The 19314-nt window shown below is 48.7% G+C and overlaps 1 protein-coding gene across 1 annotated transcript in view; it reads left to right on the top strand.

The window, feature by feature from the left end:
- Nucleotides 1–19314, top strand: part of lrp1aa (low density lipoprotein receptor-related protein 1Aa) — a 396987-nt gene that overhangs the window by 159791 nt on the left and 217882 nt on the right. The window contains exons 13-17 of the mRNA XM_051676564.1: nucleotides 3730–3952; nucleotides 4229–4418; nucleotides 4586–4711; nucleotides 5083–5223; nucleotides 10308–10433. Of these exons, the coding sequence (XP_051532524.1) occupies nucleotides 3730–3952; nucleotides 4229–4418; nucleotides 4586–4711; nucleotides 5083–5223; nucleotides 10308–10433 (806 nt within the window). The remainder of the gene's footprint in view (nucleotides 1–3729; nucleotides 3953–4228; nucleotides 4419–4585; nucleotides 4712–5082; nucleotides 5224–10307; nucleotides 10434–19314) is intronic.

Below are 19314 nucleotides of genomic sequence, written 5' to 3'. Positions count from 1 at the left end.
GGGAGGAGCTTGCTCTTTTCCCAGTTGACCCGAAGCCCTAGTCGGCTGAGGTGCGAGAGCACCAAGTCCCTGTGTGCTTACCACACATCCTGAGAGTGAGCTAGGACTAGCCAACTGTCGGGATAGGGCTGCCTCTGCGACCCTCGTGAAGATGCAAGGGAACAAGGACAGACCGGAAGGGAGGATCTTGTACTGATACGCCCAACCCTCGAATGCAAACCGCAGGAAGGGTGTGTGTTGAGGTAGAATCGAGACATGGAAGTACGCGTCCTTCAGGTCTACCACCGCAAACCAATCTTGATGCCGGACGTTCGTTAGAGTGCGTCTTTGCCTCAGCATCTAGGACGGGAGTCTGTGTAAAGCCCGGTTCAGTACTCACAGGTCCAAGATTGGCCGCAACCCACCACCTTTTTTCGGTACAATGAAGTAGGGGCTGTAAAACTCTTTCTTCATCTCGGCCGGAGGGACAATCTCGTACCGGCGGGTGGGGCCTCGCAGCTCGGCGGAGCCTGAGGTGCCACACCGTGTCGTGGCTGTGCTGAGTTCAGGGACATCGAAGTACTTACCTGGCTCCTTGTGACCACCCCCGGAACAGCCTGAGATGGGGAGGAAGAGGCCTGTCCTTGTGACCCGTGGAGACTGTCACATCGGGGGCGGATTTGTGCCACAGCTGGGCACTCAGGGGCGGGGAGACCGCTGCTGGAGTGCCAAACCTGCCAAATAGAGTGGTGGATGGTGGTCGTGATGACGGCCGTGCACACCGGATATGTGACCCAGGGAACAAGGAAACTGCTCTTGCTGAACTCTTGGGTACTGCAGCCACTTGGGCATGCAGCGCAAATAAATGCAAAGGTAACAAAAGATTTTCCTCCCGGCCCTCGACCGGGTGATGGAGTGGTCTGCTTACCAGCTCCAGAGCAGCAGGTTTCGTCGTCCCTGGGTCGCCCGTCTCAGGGGCGCTTCAAAGCCTTTCACAGGTTCTTGGCGGCCGCGAGACGGGTGGCGTCTGCTTCCTGCGGTGGACTCCACGCCGGGGCCGGGCCGCAGGGGCTGGCTGCGGCAGAGCCGGTGCAGTCACCACAGAGGGGATGCCCTTGGCGATGAGCAGACGGGGTGCGGAATCTTGAGCCATGCCGGGGCAGGATATGCCAGATAACCTCCATCTGCTGCTTCACCACTGAGAACTGCTGGACAAAGTCCTCGGTGTCTCCGGACTGGCCAACTTGGGAAATGGGGGCAGCTCCTGCATCAATCCTGGGGCAGAACTACCCTTGTGCAGTTCCTTTAGTGCCTTGGCGGACTTGCAGGAGAACCATGGCGTGCAGGGCAGAGGCGGCTTGTCCAGCGGCACCGTAGGCCTTAGCCGTCAGAGACGACGTAAACCTACAGGCCTTGGACGGGAGCTTTGGGTGCCCGCGCAAGGTGGCGGCACTCTGCGGGCATAGGTGCACCGCAAGCGCCTTTATCCACCAGGGGGGTTGCCGAATAGCCCTTGGCCGCCCCACCATTGAGGGTAGTGAGTGTGGGGAAGCTGAAAGATCGGGACCGGGCAGTAAAAAGTGGCTCCCATGACCTTGTCAGCTCTTCATGCACTTCTGGGAAGAAAGGAACGGGGCGGGGCATAGCTTTGAGCGGCGCCGCGAGCCCAGGAACCAATCATCAAGCCGCGAGGGTTCAGGGGAGAGCAGAGGGTTCCACTCTAGCCCGACGCTCGCGGCTGCCCTGGAAAGCATGTCATATCTCTGCGTCAGCCTGTGACTGGGCGACCGCACCGGAAGGGAGGAGCCCAGCTGAGGCTTCCCCGTCCAACTGGACGAGCCCGCTCTCCGATGCTGCACTCGAGAGCTCATCACTTTCGCGGGCTCCGAATAAGAGGTCGAACTCGCCGTGAGACGAGCCAGCAGACTCATCCGGAAGCCCGATCGGGGCAGACGAGCATGCTGGGGAATGGGAGGTCCGCGGGGGGATTTCCGGCGGAGGAGGTCCCACTGGGGTCCCCAAATCGCCCCCAGTGCTAGCTGCGCTGGCCTCATACCCGTGGGTAGAAGGACTGAGGCGGGGAGCCTCTGGAGTAGCTTGCTTTCTTACGAAGGTAAGCAGCAACCGCATCATTGCCGTGGACATGTTCTCGCAATGAGTACATAATCTATCCCTTTTAGAGAAATATACTCTTATTTCTGCTGAAGCGCCCAGGGGCATTCTCTGCAGTGCACCAGTGCAGAGGAGGGAGAAGCCGCTGAAATGCGCCGACAGATCCAGCAGAGGTGAATGAACAGTCGTGGGAATTCAGCTCAGTGAGCATGACCATTCGGCTCCGAAGAGAAAATCTGAATGAGTGGTTGCATACCAGCTCCTTTTATACCCGTATGTCCGGGGTAGTGGCATGCAAATACCACTCGCCAATTTTCATTGGCCTTTTATCAAAGACCAGAGGTGTCTCGGGCTCCCAAGAGTGACCCCTAGTGTCACTACATCGACACAACGTCGAGTGAGTGACAGATAGGGAAAAGATTTTTTGTGTGTGTGCGTGTGTGTCAGGATCCTGTCACATCATTCAGCTTTGTTTATTGTTCTTTGATCCTGACACCCATGTCTGGGGTGCTTCTCATTTCTTAAATTGTGCATCCTCATTTCCTCACTCCTCCATCCTCGATCCCGTGACCCGTTAACCAATCAGAGTCTATAATCATTAAAGATGTATTAATCCTCTAAATGCACCGCAAGAAGCCGAGGACTGAGGACTGAGGAAGCTTATCGAAGACACTTGAGCAAGGAAGCACAGGAGCTTCCTAAAAGAAAATTCTCCTCCCCTTTCACATCTGACACAACAGTTTTAATTCATGTTTCTTTTTTGCAGTTTAAATTAACCATAACTGTCACTTACTTCAACATCGCATCTTCAATTATTAGGATTTATTATGAATATATTCATAAATAAAGTTTAATTAACATAACAGAAAACGCTCCAAGGTACTGCAGCTGCACAAAAACACGCTCTGAAGTCATTCTTGAGTGGGCAAGGACTTTCCATTTTACAAATACACCTTGCTTCGATGGGTGCTTCTCATTTCTGAAATTGTACATCCTTGTTTCCTTTCCTTGTTTTCTTTCTTCGTTTCATTGCTCCACCTTCTTAGGAAACAAGGACAGAGGAATCGAAGCAAGACGAATTTGTAAAATGAAATGTCCTGCTCACTCAAGCTGGACTTCAGAGCGCGTTTTGTGCAGCTGCAGTACGTCGGTGCATCTGCTGTTATGTTATTGCAAATTTATTTATTAACATATTCATAGTAAATCCAAATTATTCAAGATGCACTAATGAAGTATGTGACAATTATGGTTTATTTAAACTGCAAAGGTGAAACATAAATTAAAACTGTTGTGTGAGATGTGAAGCCAAAAACTCGACCAAAAACTCTTCTGCATAGGATGATCCTGTGCTTCCGAGGATGCACAATATAGGAAATAAGAAGCACCCGATTCCTTGGTCCTCGTTTCCTTTCCTTCCATCCTTTCCTTGTTTCCTAAGAGGGTGGAGCAAGGAAATGAGGAAAGGAAGCAAGGAAAGGAAATGAGGATGCATAATTACAGAAATGAGAAGCACCTCTTGGTTGATTCAACTGATATGTGGTCACAGGGGGGTGCATATATCAGATATTTCACAAGAGCTTCAAAATCGGTTTATCCAGTTAGAACTGAGAGTCAGAACTAAATATTTTACTCTTTCAGCTGGATGTACTGGACTGACTGGGAAGAGGACCCAAAGGACAGCAAGCGTGGAAAGATTGAGAGGGCCTGGATGGATGGAACCAACCGAAACGTCCTGTTGACATCTAAGACTGTTTTGTGGCCCAACGGCTTAAGTATTGACATTCCTCAGGGCATCTTGTACTGGGTGGACGCTTATTATGACCGAATTGAGATGGTTTACCTCAATACCACTGCACGCAAGGTGACTGCATAACACTGTACATATAGATAATGTACATAATGTATCCACACAGTCTAGTTAAATGTGTTTGCATTTAAGGGTAAGTTCACCCAATCATTAAATTATATCATTACTCACTCAAGTATTGTTCCAAGTGCTGTGACTTTCTTTCTGCCATAAAACAGAAAAGGAGATATTTAGCAGAATGTTCATGCTGCTCACTGCAATTCAATAAAGGCATACAGTGACCAGGTGCTATTGTTGTTCTCGTGTCTATGTCATATTCTTTCTGTTCAGACGGTTTATGATGGACAGGAACTGAGCCATGCTTTTGGCCTGTGCCATTACAAACACTTCCTGTTTTGGAACGAGTACCGCAGCGGCAACATCTATAAACTTGACCAGATCACCAAAACAGTCACCTTGCTGCGCAATGAACGGCCACCCATCTTTGAGATTCGCATGTACGATGCCCAGCAGCAGCTAGGTATTATATATACTGTACATAGAATTTATTTCCTGTTAATTGATTTATTTGTATCAATTTTCAATGCGTAGACATTTAACATTTTCAAATGCAAGTCAAAGTAGCCAAATCCAGAGACTGTTGAATGTTCATCAGATTAAATTGTTGTGTGTGCGTGTTTGTTGCAGGCAGTAATGTTTGTCGTGCGAATAACGGTGGCTGCAGCAGTTTGTGTTTGGCCACTCCCACTGGCAGGTCATGTGCCTGCGCTGAGGACCAATTACTGGACCCCACAGACAACACCAGTTGTAAAGGTAAGGTTGTAGAGTGGTTTTTAGCGTGTTGTTATGCTGTTGCAAGGGTATTTCGAGTGGTTGTTAGTCAGTTGCTTACTGGCCCAATACAAAAGAGCCCACCCCCAAGTCTCCATGTGATTCTGGTCTCTAGATATGACTCGGGTCCCACCTTCAATGTAAGTCAATGGGATTTTTTTTCTATAATTCATCTTTTACAGTGTTTATATTCTGAATGACTGTGATATAATCAGCTAAAAGGAACATTAAGTGCTTTCTGCATCTGACTCAGTTGCAGTCAAAATGTTAGAATAGAAATAATAGAAAGAATAGAAACCTCAATGATTTTGGCATTTAGCAGTCACAGAGTGTGTGTGTGTGTTTCCCAACAGCAAACCCCTCGTATATTCCCCCGCCGCAATGTCAGCCAGGAGAGTTCGCCTGTAAGAATAATCGCTGTATTCAGGAGCGCTGGAAATGTGACGGAGATAATGACTGTCTGGACAACAGTGACGAGACCTCTGAACTCTGCCGTAAGATAACATTCATGTCATATCTTACAGTTAACAGTTAGATTAATGTCATCTTAAAGGGCCTTATGGTACCAACACAAAGAGGCACCAGATCACTTTCCCGGCTTCACTGTACCTCGATGGTGGAACGACCTTCCCAACTCCGTGAAGTAGACTCCCTCTCTGTCTTCAAAGATTGACTAAAGACACAACTTTTTCATGAGCACTTGACCCTACACCTTTAAAAACAAAAAATATTGTTGCATTCTAATCTCTGTCTTTGTGCTCAGCTTTATTGGTTCTTGTGTATATCAGCAACACAGCAAATTTGAGTGTGTGAAAGTACACATGTATAAATAAGAACTAGGGTGTGCTCTACACTTTGAGAACCACTGGAATACAGCCATACTTTTATGGTGTTATTTTGTAATTTTTGTAGCTTGACAGCACCTGGTCTACATCCACTTCATTGTAGGTCAAAGAGCAGGGATTGGTTGCAAGAAACCCTTTAAATTAAGAAAAAGTCCCGGTTACTTTCGTAACCTCCGTTCCCTGATGGAGGGAACGAGACGTTGTGTCGATGTAGTGACACTAGGGGTCACTCTTGGGAGCCCCAAACACCTCTGCTTTTTTGAAAAAAGGCCAATGAGAATTGGCGAGTGGAATTTGCATGCCACTCCCCTGGACATACAGGTATAAAAGGAGCTGGTATGCAATCACTCATTCAGGTTTTGTGCTGAGGAGCCGAGACCAGGTCCCGGCCATTTCAGCGGGTGGTTCAGCGTTGTGGCAGGAGGGACACAATGTGTCATTCCCACCATCAGGGAACGGAGGTTACGAAAGTAACCAGGACTTTCCCAATCTGTCACTCACTCGACGTTGTGTCGATGTAGTGACACTAGGGGTCCCTATACAAAATGCCACAGCTATCTGAACTGTGTTACATGAACTGGTGGTGTGTGATGGGCAGACCGCTGTGTGCCTCGTAGCCAGCACACCAGGCCGTCACGAACCTCCCCCAACGATCATATAAGCGTTTTAAGGAACAAGTCGACTGCCCAACAATAGGGACAGGCTAGCCCTGCCCAAAAAAGGGGGGGGGGGGTATTTTGAGTGGAATACGTCACATGGTCTTACCGAGTTTTGTCAGAAGTATGTCATGTGGAGAGGTCCCATGGTAGGTCCTACCCGAAGGGGGAGGAGTTTCTACAGAGAATGGCGACCGGGGGCAGAGGGGCCTCTGCCCAAGGAAGACGCAGTTTGCCAAAAGGGAAATGATTTTGCGGAAGGTATCACATGGGGTTGCCTTCGGGGAACCAGCACATGTGGAGCACCTACCTCAGTACAGGGGCTCATTAGCACATGTACTGGGCCAGCCAGCAAGTTTCTCCGCAAACTCAACTGCCAGAGGGCTAAGGAGGAAAGTCATCCAGGGATCACAGTCTGTGAACACGACTGGGAGTCAAGAGCGCACGTCTTCACCTCAAGGGAGGGGAAAGGCACTATGCGCAAGTGGTAAACCCGGCCAGCTGTCCGGAACTTACCTGCTCATGCCTGCCAATGCCTGGTAGAGTGGGCTCGTAACCCCGCAGGGGGTGGCACATCCTGAGCCTGATATGCCATTGCAATGGCGTCAATGACCCAGTGGGTGATCCTCTGTTTGGAGACAGCACTTCCTTTCCGCTGTCCACCAAAGCAGACAAAGAGCTGCTCGGAGCTTCTAAGGCTCTGCGTGCGATCCAAATAGATGCATAAAACTCAAACCAGACACAGCAACGCCAAGGCTGGATCTGCCTCCTCCTGGGGCAGCGCTTGCAGGTTCACCACCTGATCCCTAAAAGGGGTCATGGGAACCTTGGGCGCATAGCCCGGTTGGGGTCTCAGGATCACGTGAGAGTAACCCGGACTGAACTCCAGGCATGATTCGCTGACAGAGAACGCCTGCAGGTCCCCTACTCTCTTGATGGAAGTGAGCGCAGTTAGGAGGGCAGACTTCAAAGAGAGTGCCTTAAGCTCAGCTGACTCCAAGGGCTCAAAGGGAGCTCCCTGTAGACCCCGAAGGACTAAAGAGAGGTCCCACGAGGGGACGAGGAGCAGTCTGGAGGGATTCAACCTCCTAGCACCTCTCAGGAACCTGATGATCAAGTCGTGCTTCCCCAAGTACTTAGCATCTACTGCATCGTGATGAGCCGAAGTAGCGGCTACATACACCTTCAAGGTGGAGGGGGACAGCTGCCCCTCCAGCCTCTCCTGCAAGAAGGAAAGCACCGATCCGACTGCGCATCTCTGGGGGTCTTCGCATCGGGAAGAACACCACTTAGCGAACAGATGCCACTTCAAGGCATACAGGCACCTCATAGAGGGAGCCCTAGCCTGAGTGATCGTGTCTACCACCGTAATGGTAGACACGATCTCGATGGTCTTCCAGAGGTCTGGATGCGGGTGCCAGATGGTGCCCCGTCCCTGAGAATGAAGGTCCTTCCTCAGGGGAATTCTTCGGGGGGGGGGGGGGCTGTCGCGAGGAGCGTGAGATCCGAGAACCATGCCGGGGTGGGCCAGTAGGTTGCTACTAGGTTGGCCAACCTGGGAAATGGGGGTGTCAAGAAACCGTGCCTTGTCCGCCTCTGCCATCTCAACCAAGTTGAGCCAAAGGTGGCACTCCTGCACCACCAGGGTGGACATCACCTGCCCGATAGACCGTGCCGTGACCTTCATCACCCAAAGAGCGAGGTCGGTTGCCGAGCGCAGTTCCTGCATCAATCCCGGCTTGGTGTACTTGCAGGAGAGCCATGGCGTGCAGGGTGGAGGCAGCTTGTCCAGTGGCACCACAGGCCACAGTCATCAGGAACGATGTAAACCTACAGGCCCTGGATGGGAGCTTTGGGCGCCCGCGCCTTATCCACCTGGGGTATTACAGAATACTCCCTGGCTCCACCATCGAGGGTAGTGAGAGCAGGGGAGCTGAAATCCGGGACCGGGCAGTAAAAGGTGCCTCCCACGATCTTGTCAGCTCCTCGTGCACTTCCGGGAAGAAAGGAACAGGGGCGGGGCGTGGCCGTGGGTGGCACCCTGAGCCCAGGAACCAATCAACAAGCCGCGAGGGTTCAGGGGAGAGTGGAGGGTTCCACTCTAGCCCGACGCTCGTGGCCGCCCGGGAAAGCATGTCCGTCATTCCCACATTGGCGTGAGACTAGGCGACCATTCCCGAAGGGGAAGCCCAGCCGAAGCCTCTGCGTTAGACTGGACGAGCCCTTTCTCCAATGCTGTGCTCGATAACTCATCGTCTTCCCGAGCTCCGAACGAGAAGTCAAACTCGCACTGAGACGAGCTGGCGGTCTCGTGCGAGAGCCCAATCGGGGCAAGCGAGCGTGCTGAGAAATGGGAGGTCCGTGGGGGATACCTGGCGGAGGCGGTCCCATTGATGTCCCCAAATCGCCCCCAGTGCTAACCGACGCGGCATCAAACCCATAGGTAGAAGGACCGGTGCGGGGAGCCGCACAAAAGCAAGCCGCGACCGCAACGTTGCCATGGTCATGTTCTCGCAATGAGGACATGACTCATCCACGAACGATGTCTCCGCGTGGGCAGGGCCCAGACATGTAAGACAGCAATCGTGGCCATCAGAAGCGGAGAGATAATGACCGCAACCAGCAATAACACACAAACGGAAAGGCATCTTTAAAAAGACGTTCCGTGTGTGTGCAGCTCTTTTTGTGAATGAAAATATACTGTTTTAGAATATACTCTCTTATTTTCGCTCTGCCGAAGTGCCCAGGGGCGTTCTCTGCACTCAGCTGCTGAAATGCACCGTAAATCCAGCAGTTTTGAGGTGCGTCTTTGGAGAGAATTGAATTCAGTGCGTGAATACAATCGCTCAGCTCCGAAGAGAAAATCTGAATGAGTGGTTGCATACCAGCTCCTTTTATACCCGTATGTCCAGGGGAGTGGCATGCAAATTCCACTCGCCAATTCTCATTGGCCTTTTTAAAAAAAAGCAGAGGTGTTTGGGGCTCCCAAGAGTGACCCTAGTGTCACTACATCGACACAACTTCAAGTGAGTGACAGATAGGGAACCCTTAGTAACAATACACTTACAATTAGTAAAAAAGTACCTTTACTTCTGTATCAAGTCAATACTAAAATATAAAAAGATGTAATGATACCAGGGTTTCTGCAGTATGTGCAGTACCGAGTTCTGACTCAATTTGGGACCCGCATGCTGTTTGACTGACACACAGCTGCTTTCAAATACTCACACACTTATTTGAGCATGTGCTCTATTACTCCTTTGACACTGAAATGCTGCTTATTATCATGTCAAAGCCAGAGTCTGACTGGAGTAACTGAGAAGCGATTAGAAGAAAAGCGCTCGGACCTCACGGTAAATGCAATCATGCAGCATTGTGCACGAACTGTGCACGAACTGTGCAAATGTGCCTCAAGGTCAAAATGCCCATCAGTTGTGGTATTAGGTGGAAAACAATCAGGTTTGTGTAAAAATATCGGCTCTGAGTGTTAGACCTTTCAGTTTCTGTTTATGATGTTGTTTATCAAACTCAAATGTTTTTTTATTAGTATTCTTAGTTTACACTTAGTTCTATATTATTATTATTATTATTATTATTATTGTTTTTATTATTATTATATTGTTTACATGAGTAAATACTAAAAAAAATTAAGCTTGTTTACAAAATTGAGAAACATTTGAAGGAAACATGATAATTTATTACCATATGTACATTAATATTTAACAATTTATATGGACTAAGGGAGTGTATTCAATAGCATTTTACCTATTTTTTTTTGGTACCGAAATTAATATAGAAAATCGTGAAATTTTACTAGTATTGGTACCGACTACTGAAATTTTGGTATTTTGACAACCCTACTTACAATTATAACTAAGGGTTTCTTTACCTAAGGCGTTTCTTTCAATCAGTTAAATACTCTGATAAACATCTCCTTATGAGTTTCACAGAAGAAAGAAATTCACAAGGTTTTGGAACAACATTTGGAACAAGTGATGACAGATTTTTTTTTTTTTAACCTTTAAGCTTCTCATCAACACAAATACCCATATCTGTTTTTCTTTTGTCTGCGTGTAGATCAGCACACGTGTCCTGCAGATCGCTTCAAGTGTCATAATAACCGCTGTATTCCCATGCGCTGGCTCTGTGACGGAGACAACGACTGTGGTAATGATGAGGACGAGTCCAACACAACATGCTCAGGTACACACCCACCCAAAAGTAAGGAAAATTAATCATGCAATCTCTTCAGTATATAAATAGAGAGGAAATGAAAACCTCAGCTTAAGTCCCAAGCTTTTCAGAAGACCCCAGTAATGACCCGCTGGAAGACCTTCTGAGAAGACCTATACTAAAGTGTCTGGGTTTAAATCTACACTAATAACACTTAGAACGAGCTCATGTAGTGTGAAAAGGGCAGCTGGAATAGTTTCTCTAGCTGGCTTGAGCTGATGTTCTGTTGTGACCTTTTGCTCATCTGTAAGCTGAAATCTGCTTGAGACAGATGTGTCTACTGTATATTATTATATAAACAGTATATGCTATATATTGAAATGCACATTAAATCTCTTTAACCCTCATCCCACAAAGTGGGACAGGCACAGGAACTAGACTCTTAATTTCTTGTGCATGCCTCAGGGCACTTCAGGTATGGAGGGATCAATCCCTGTTAGCCAGGGACAAGCCAATGGGTGTGAACACAACTCACATGGTCATCACTACAGACTCATCTCTCTCTGGTTAGGGAGCTTTACTGGAGGGATGTGCAGTGAGTGGCAGATGGTCAATTCTTTGGAGTCAGTACCATATAAACTTTCTGGAGTTACTTGCTGTGTACCTCGCCCTAAAGCACTTTCTACCTTTCATTCGCAGACATCATGTTCTAGTGAGAACGGACAATACTACGGTAGTGTCTTACATAAACCGCCAATGGGAAATGCGCTCGAAGCACCTCCATCAGATGGCCCATGTAATTCTAATGTAGGCAGACGATCACCTGAACTCATTGAGGGCAACACATGTTCTTGGGCCTTCCTTTCCAACCAGGAATGGACAGTGCATTCTTGGGTGATAGAGATGATTTGGGCATGGTTTGGTAAGGCTGCCTTAGATCTGTTCACATTGTGTGAAAATGCATGGTGAGAGATGTTGTTCTCAATTCTCAAACCAGATGCGCCCACGGGACAGATAAGCTGGCTCACCAGTGGCCAAATGTTCTACTTTACGCATTCCTTCCTTTACACCTCATTCCTCACATCGTAGTGAGGGTGCGTGAACAGGGATTAACGATCATATTGGTGCCCCCTGTGGCTGGTGGAAATATACAGAATGCTGGAAGGGGAACTTTGGAAATATGGCTGTAACACACAGGATTTGATCTCACATTTCGTGATATTTTTTTATTTATGTACAATGCTGTTTTTTGAGGAGGCATTGCCTCCCTTGCTTCCAAGGAGAAAACGCCACTAGTAATACGCCACTCCGAACACTGCAAACATCTTCTTCTACTTTTAGTGCTGGCACACCCCACGCAATTGATACTTTATCTGAATTGTCTTGGAATCATTATCTGAAGCTTCAAATGATCAGTAACAATGGGTTCAAAGTTGAAATTATTTTAACTTTGAGTGGCGTGTTGACAGAAATTCAACAGGAGAACTCCAACAAGCTAGCCGGCTGCAGCAGTCCCTCATCAGTGCCATGTTTCGTGTGTTTGGCTTTAAGACTTGACGTGAATCTGTGATAATTAAATTCCGCCTTACAAAGGCTGCAAAGTACTTTATTTTTGTCACAAGCCACATCTGGGTTTTTGGTTCATTTTCCTTCACTTGATCATTGACAAATAATCACTGTTGTGTGTGTTTGTGGTATGTACGTCAGTGAAATCAACCCTGAAAACATTGCAGAATGTTAGAATCTAATGTGAAAATTTGTAAAAGTGTTAATCGTGTTAAAGAAAAATTAAAGTGCAAAACATAAATTAATCACATGTACTAACACAAAATTTGACAGCTCTAAATATATATATATTTATATGTTTTATTCACAAACATTAACTGCTGCAATTTACATTGTGCTATTAACGGCAGGTAAAAAAAATTCTTTAAAAGCGAAGTTTGTAAAAATTTTCAATTGATCATATCAGAGGTATTTCATGAAATGATGATCAAATGATGAAGAAGAGTATTATAACCTGGCATATATTCAGATGTGCAGTGTTGTCAAGCGCACTTTCGGCATGTTGAAGAGATGATTCATGTGTTTGGATCACAGTGATGCTACACAGTCCCGGCAGAGTCAGAATCGGCCCGCAAGATTGGAATTGCCCATGTAAATTGCGTTCAGCAACAATTTTGTGCACCTGTTTGCACCGTTGCGCCTATCTGCAAAATTCCTGTAGTGAATCGGGCACTAAACCAGCATACACATTGTGTGCAAATAAAAAACACCTCTTTTACCAGGCACAATTTACTCTTAGTGAATTCTCCCCAGAATATAAAAAACTGTTACACACAATAACTTAAAGCAGATACTCACGATTAAATCAATTCCTAATACAACGTGATATGATGCGTAGATTTGAGGAAATCAGAACGCGTCTCAACATACTAACTGGCTGTTGAAAAAGGAAGTCGCCGACTCCCAGGTCCTAATTCCTGTCATATGTAACGTCTTTCTGTGCAACATATATACTGGTGCAACTTATCTGTGTTTTTTTCTCTGAACAATGTGATTTTGACTAGGTTTTCAGATGCGACTTTATGTCCAGAAAATATGGTATCTGCAACAATTCTGTGCTCTTAGGAAAACTGTTATAATATATTTGACTTCATGGCTAAATGTTTGATTTCCTTCTTCAATTTAGACTTTATCTATGATGCTGCATTTGTAAGTAATTTTAGACTGCAATGCAAGCCATTGCATAGAAAAATGTTTAAATTAGGAAAGTAACTTTAAGCTGAGTGCAGATTTATTACACAAGTATAAAAAAATCTATACATTTGATTCTTGTAACTCCTTAAAGCTGAAGTGTGTAATTATTGCACCACTAACATCAACTAATAGAAACGCAAAATTAATAATGACTGTTTTCAAACAGGTTTTTAAAAAAGTCCCCCTGGCTGCCATTGATCGTTCAAACAGATCCACTATATGGCCAAAAGGTTGTCAACACATGAACACTAAGGTTCATGTGCTTTTTGAACATTTAATTTCAAAACCATAGGGATTAATCCCACTCTTTGCTGCTATAACATCTTTCACTCTTTTGGAAAGGCTTTCCACTTGATGTTGGAATAGACCTATGGCTGCATGGATTTGTTCCCATTCAGACACAAGAGCATCAGTAGCTGTGTTTCCATCTAACTATTTTTATGAGCTAGGAGGAGGTGGATTTTCTAGAGTTTCACATTAATTAAAACATGCATTAAAGTGATGGAAATGGCTTATTTGCATGAATGATGATGTGCATGACCATTTGTAAAGCGCAATGGCAATGCGCTCGTTGGATGGTATAGGTGTGCAAGAGCTTGATGTGACTGGCTCAATGAAAGGCCCGACCATGGCACACAATTCTTCAAACATAGCCCTGGTTAGTCGAAAGTGCTTCACCCACAGATCATCGTTAAAGTGGGTCCTCACAATCCACCAGAAATGTTTTTGAACGTGGGCACTTCCAGGTATATGAAGGCTGTCGGCGAATGGGAATAGCCATTTGAGCCCTTATTATGTGAGCTATTGCACTTTTTCTGCGACGTCTCCTGGCAGCATTTAATATCATAATGTACTATGCTAACTGATTTATTACAGCAAATACAACTCTTCCCAAAGCAAAGAGGTCTTTCAGCTGCACCATGACAAAAAGGCAGGCTCCCTCAAGATAATGTGCATTTACAGTTCATGGAAACTCACGATGTTCCTATTTTTTCTTTAGTCAAATAGAAATGCACATTAAAAATGCTAAACATTTTGATGGAAATCCAGCTAGTGAGGTCACACACTGATGTGATAGACCCTAGCTCACAATCTGCATCCAACTCATCCCAAATGTGTTCAGTTCTAGGCTTTGTGCAGGCCAGTCAAGTTCTCCACACCAGACTCAGGACATGATTTCTTTATATACCGTGCTAAGTGCATAGTAGGAAGAAAACAATTCTTTCCCTATCTGTCACTCACTCGACATTGTGTCGATGTAGTGACACTAGGGGTCACTCTTGGGAACCCTAACACCTCTGATCTTTGAAAAAAGGCCAATAGGAATTGGTGAGTGGAATTTTGCACTCCCCCGGACATACGGGTATAAAAGGAGCTGGTATGCAACCACTCATTCAGATTTTCTCTTCGGAGCCGAGCGGTTCTATTCATTTAAGCTGAATTCATCCGCGAGTTCATTCACCTCATCTGCTGGATTTTATGGCGCATTTCAGCGGCTTCTCCCACTCTGCACCCGTGGAGTGCAGAGAACGCCCCTGGGCGCTTCGGTAGAATAAAAAAAAGAGTATATTCTAAAAAGAGTATATTTTCATTCTAAAAGAGCGGCACACACGGAACATCTTTTTAAAGATGCCTTTCCGTTTGTGTGTTATTCCTGGTTGCGGTCGTTATCTCTACGCTTCTGACAGCCACGATCGCTGTCTTACATGTCTGGGTGCTGCCCACGCGGAGACATCGTTCATGGATGGGTCTTGTCCTCATTGCGAGAACATGACCATGGCAACGTTGCGGTCGCGGCTTGCATTCGTACGAAAGCAAGCCACCCAGCGGCTCCCCGCCTCGGTCCTTCTACCTACGGGTATGAGGCCGTGTCGGTTAGCATTGGGGGCGATTTGGGGACCTCATTGCGAGCACCTCCACCGGGTAAACCCCCACGGACCTCCCATTCCCCAGCATGCTCACTTGCCCCGGTCAGGCTCTCGGATGAGTCCGCCGGCTCATCTCACGGTGAGTTCGACCTCTTATTCGGAGCCCGGGAAGAAGATGAGTTATCGAGTGCAGCATCGGAGAGCGGGCTCATCCACTCTGACGCAGACACCCTGGCTGGGCTCCCTCCTTCGGGTGTGGTCGCCCAGTCTCAGGCCAAAGCGGAGATGACGGACATGCTTTCCCGGGAAGCCGCAAGCGTTGAGCTAGAGTGGAACACTCCACTCTCCCCTGAACCCTCGCGGCTCGATAATTGGTTCCTGGGCCGCACCCCGCCGCGGTCCCTTTAAGTGCATGAGGAGCTGACAAGATCGTGGGGGGCACCTTTTACTGCCCGATCCCGATCTTTCAGCTCCCCCGCTCTCACTACCCTCGATGGTGGGGCGGCCAAGGGGTATTCGGTGATCCCCAGGTGGATATGGCGCCCGTCCAGGGCCTGTAGGTTTACGTCGTCCCTGACAGATAAGGGCTACGGTGCCGCTGGACAAACCGCCTCCGCCCTGCACGCCATGGCTCTCATGCAAGTTAACCAAGCCAAGATGCTAAAAGAACTGCACGAGGGTAGTTCTGACCCGGGATTGATGCAGGAACTGCACTCAGCAACCGACCTCGCTCTCCGGGCGACGAAGGTCAGGCGTGGTCTCTTGGGCAGGCGATGTCCACCCTGGTGGTCCGGGAGCGCCACCTTTGGCTCAACCTGGTCAAGATGAGAGAGGTCGACAAGGCATGGTTCCTTGATGCCCCCATCTCCCAGGTTGGCCTATTCGGCGACACCGTCGAGGACTTTGCCCAGTATTTCTCGGCGGTGAAGCAGCAGACGGAGGCCATTCAACGGCTCAAGTCCCCGCACCCCGTCTGCTCATCGCCAAGGGCGTCCTCCTTCAGCAACAGCACCGGCTCCGCCGCAGCCCGTGGCCCTGCCCCACCGCAGGAAGCAGATGCCACCCGTCTCACGTTCGGCCACCAAGAACCCGAGGAAGGCTTCGAAGCTCCCCTGAGATGGCCGACCCAGGGACTAGGAGATCTGCTTCTACGGAGCTGGTAGACAGACCACTCCATCCCCCGGTGGAGGGATCAAGATTAGTTCGCGGCAGTAGACCTGAAGGACGTGTACTTCCACGTCTCGGTTTTACCTAGACACAGACCCTTCCTGCGGTTTGCTTTCGAAGGCCGGGCATACCAGTACAAGATCCTCCCCTTCGGCCTGTCCTTGTCCCCTCGCATCTTCACGAAGGTCACAGAAGCAGCCCTTGCCCCACTAAGGGAAGTGGGCATCCGCATACTCAACTACCTCAATGACTGGCTGATCCTAGCTCACTCTCGAGAGTTACTGTGTGCACACAGGGATCTGGTGCTCCGGCACCTCAGCCGTCTAGGGCTTCGGGTCAACTGGGAAAAGAGCAAGCTCTACCCGGTTCAGAGCATCTCTTTTCTCGGCTTGGAGTTAGACTCAGTCTCGATGATGGCGTGCCTCACAAACGAGCGCGCACAGTCTGTGCTGAACTGTCTGAAGGCGTTCAGACAGAAGACAGCGGTTACACTGAAACTTTTTCAGAGGCTCCTGGGGCATATGGCATCCTCTGCGGTTGCCAGACCGCTCTGGTTGATGCATATGAGACCACTTCAGCACTGGCTTTAGACTCGAGTCCCGAGATGGGCATGGCGCCACGGGACACATTGCGTGGTCGTCACGCCGATCTGTCGCCGCCTCTTCAGCCCTTGGAATGATCTAGCATTTCTACGGGCAGGTGTTCCCATAAAGCAGGACTTCAGGCGCATCGTGGTTACGACAGACGCCTCCAAGACGGGCTGGGGTGCCGTATGCAACGGGCATACAGCCGCCAGCTGCTGGACTGGCTCGCTGCTGCGTTTGCACATCAACTGCCTCGAGTTGTTGGCAGTATTGCTTGCCCTGCGGAGGTTCCGGCCGTTGATCCAGGGCAAGCACGTGTTAGTCCGGATGGACAACATGGCGATGGTAGCATACATCAACCGTCAAGGCAGTCTGCGCTCCCATTGCATGTCACAACTTGCCCGCCATCTCCTCCTCTGGAGTCAGCAGTGCCTCAAGTCGCTACGAGCCACTCACATCCCGGGCGACCTCAACACTGCAGCAGATGCGCTGTCACAACAGATTATGCTCAGGGGAGAGTGGAGACTCCACCCCCAGGTGGTCCAGCTGATCTGGAGTGGATTCGGTTGAGCATAGGTAGACCTGTTTGCTTCCCGGGAATCCTCCCAATGCCCGCTCTGGTACACCCTGATCGAGACACCCCTCGGTATAGACACTCTGGCATACGGCTGGCCCCCTGGACTACGCAAATATGCATTTCTCCCAGTGAGCCTACTTGCACAGACCCTGTGCAAGGTCAGGGAGGATGAAGAGCAGGTCATCCTAGTAGCACCCTACTGGCCCACCCAGACGTGGTTCTCAGACCTCACACTCCTCGCAACAGCCCCCGGCGAATTCCCCTGAGGAAGGACCTTCTTTCTCAGGGACGGGGCACCATCTGGCACCCACAACCAGACCTCTGGAATCTTCACATCTGGTCCTTGGATGGGACGTGCAAGACCTAAGTGGCCTACCACCCGCGGTGGTAGACATGATCACTCAGGCTAGGGCTCCCTCTACGAGGCGCCTGTATGCTTTGAAGTGGCGTCTGTTCACTAAGTGGTGTTCTTCCCAACGCGAAGACCCCCAGAGATGCGCAGTCGGATCGGTGCTTTCCTTCCTGCAGGAGATGCTGGAGGGGCGGCTGTCCCCTTCCACCTTGAAGGTGTATGTAGCCACTATAGCGTCACACCACGACACAGTGGATGGTAAGTCCTTAGGGAAGCACGACCTGATCATCAGGTTCCTGAGAGGCGCTAGAAGGTTGAATCCCTCCAGACCGCGCCTCATCCCCTCATGGGACCTCTCTGTAGTTCTTCAGGGTCTACGGGGAGCCCCCTTCGAGTCCCTAGAGTCAGTTGAGCTTAAGGCACTCTCTTTGAAGACTGCCCTCCTGACTGCGCTCACTTCCATCAAGAGGGTAGGGGACCTGCAGGCATTCTCTGTCAGTGAAACATGCCTGAAGTTCTGTCCGGGCTACTCTCACATGATCCTGAGACCCCGACCGGGCTATGTGCCCAAGGTTCCCACGACCCCGTTTAGGGATCAGGTGGTGAACCTGCAAGCGCTGCCTCAGGAGGAGGCAGACCCAGCTTTGGCGTTGCTGTGGCTTTATGTATCTATTTGGATCGCACGCAGAGCTTTAGAAGCTCCGAGCAGCTCTTTGTTTGCTTTGGTGGACAGCGGAAATGAAGCACTGTCTCCAAACAGAGGATCGCCCACTTGGTTATTGACACCATCGTGATGGTATATCATGCTCAGGACGTGCTGCCCCCCATGGCGCTATGAGCCCATTCTACTAGGAGTGTAGCGGCCTCCTGGGCCCTGACCAGTGGCACCTCTTTGGCAGACATCTGCAGAGCAGTTGGCTGGGCAACACCCAACACCTTTGCGAGGTTCTATAATCTCCGGGTTGTGCCGGTTTCGTCCCGTGTGTTGTCAGGTCTGAACAGGTAAGTTCCGGGACAGCTGGCTGGGTGTACCGCTTGTGTGTAGCACCTTTCCCCTTCCATGAGGTGAAGACGTGTGCCTTTGACTCCCAGTCGTGTTTACAAGTTGTGATCCCTGAATGAGACAAATGAAAGATTAGAATTACATTTGTTATCATCCAATATTGTTGGCACTTCTCCATCTTTCAATACAAGTTTCATTGCAAAGCCTGAATCTTGTTTCTCAAAAGAATCCATAAAGTTATGTGCTACAAATGGATAATCCCACATTATACAGTATTCAGGATTCAGGAACTTTGTTTGAATAAGTCACTCGTTCCTATTGTTGGGATCCTTCAGAAGGTTCTGCAGAGGTGCAGTTTTTCCACAACCTGGAACACAACAACATCTAGGGACCTTACTTGACATCTTAATCTTTCCATTGTCTAAAAGCTAGCTAAAGCTAGCTACAGTAACAATAGTACCACTTTCAGTGTTGGAGTACCTCACCCGCTCTCTCTATGACCATGATGATTACAAATGCTTTGGAGGTGGGCTATTAAAATGAACACCACATTGTGATGTTACTATGTGGCCGATTTCAAAATTAGTTATTTTTGCAGTG

Source organism: Myxocyprinus asiaticus, chromosome 37, assembly GCF_019703515.2.
Source record: "Myxocyprinus asiaticus isolate MX2 ecotype Aquarium Trade chromosome 37, UBuf_Myxa_2, whole genome shotgun sequence".
Lineage (NCBI taxonomy): Eukaryota > Metazoa > Chordata > Actinopteri > Cypriniformes > Catostomidae > Myxocyprinus > Myxocyprinus asiaticus.
This window is presented reverse-complemented; position numbering and strand designations above follow the sequence as displayed.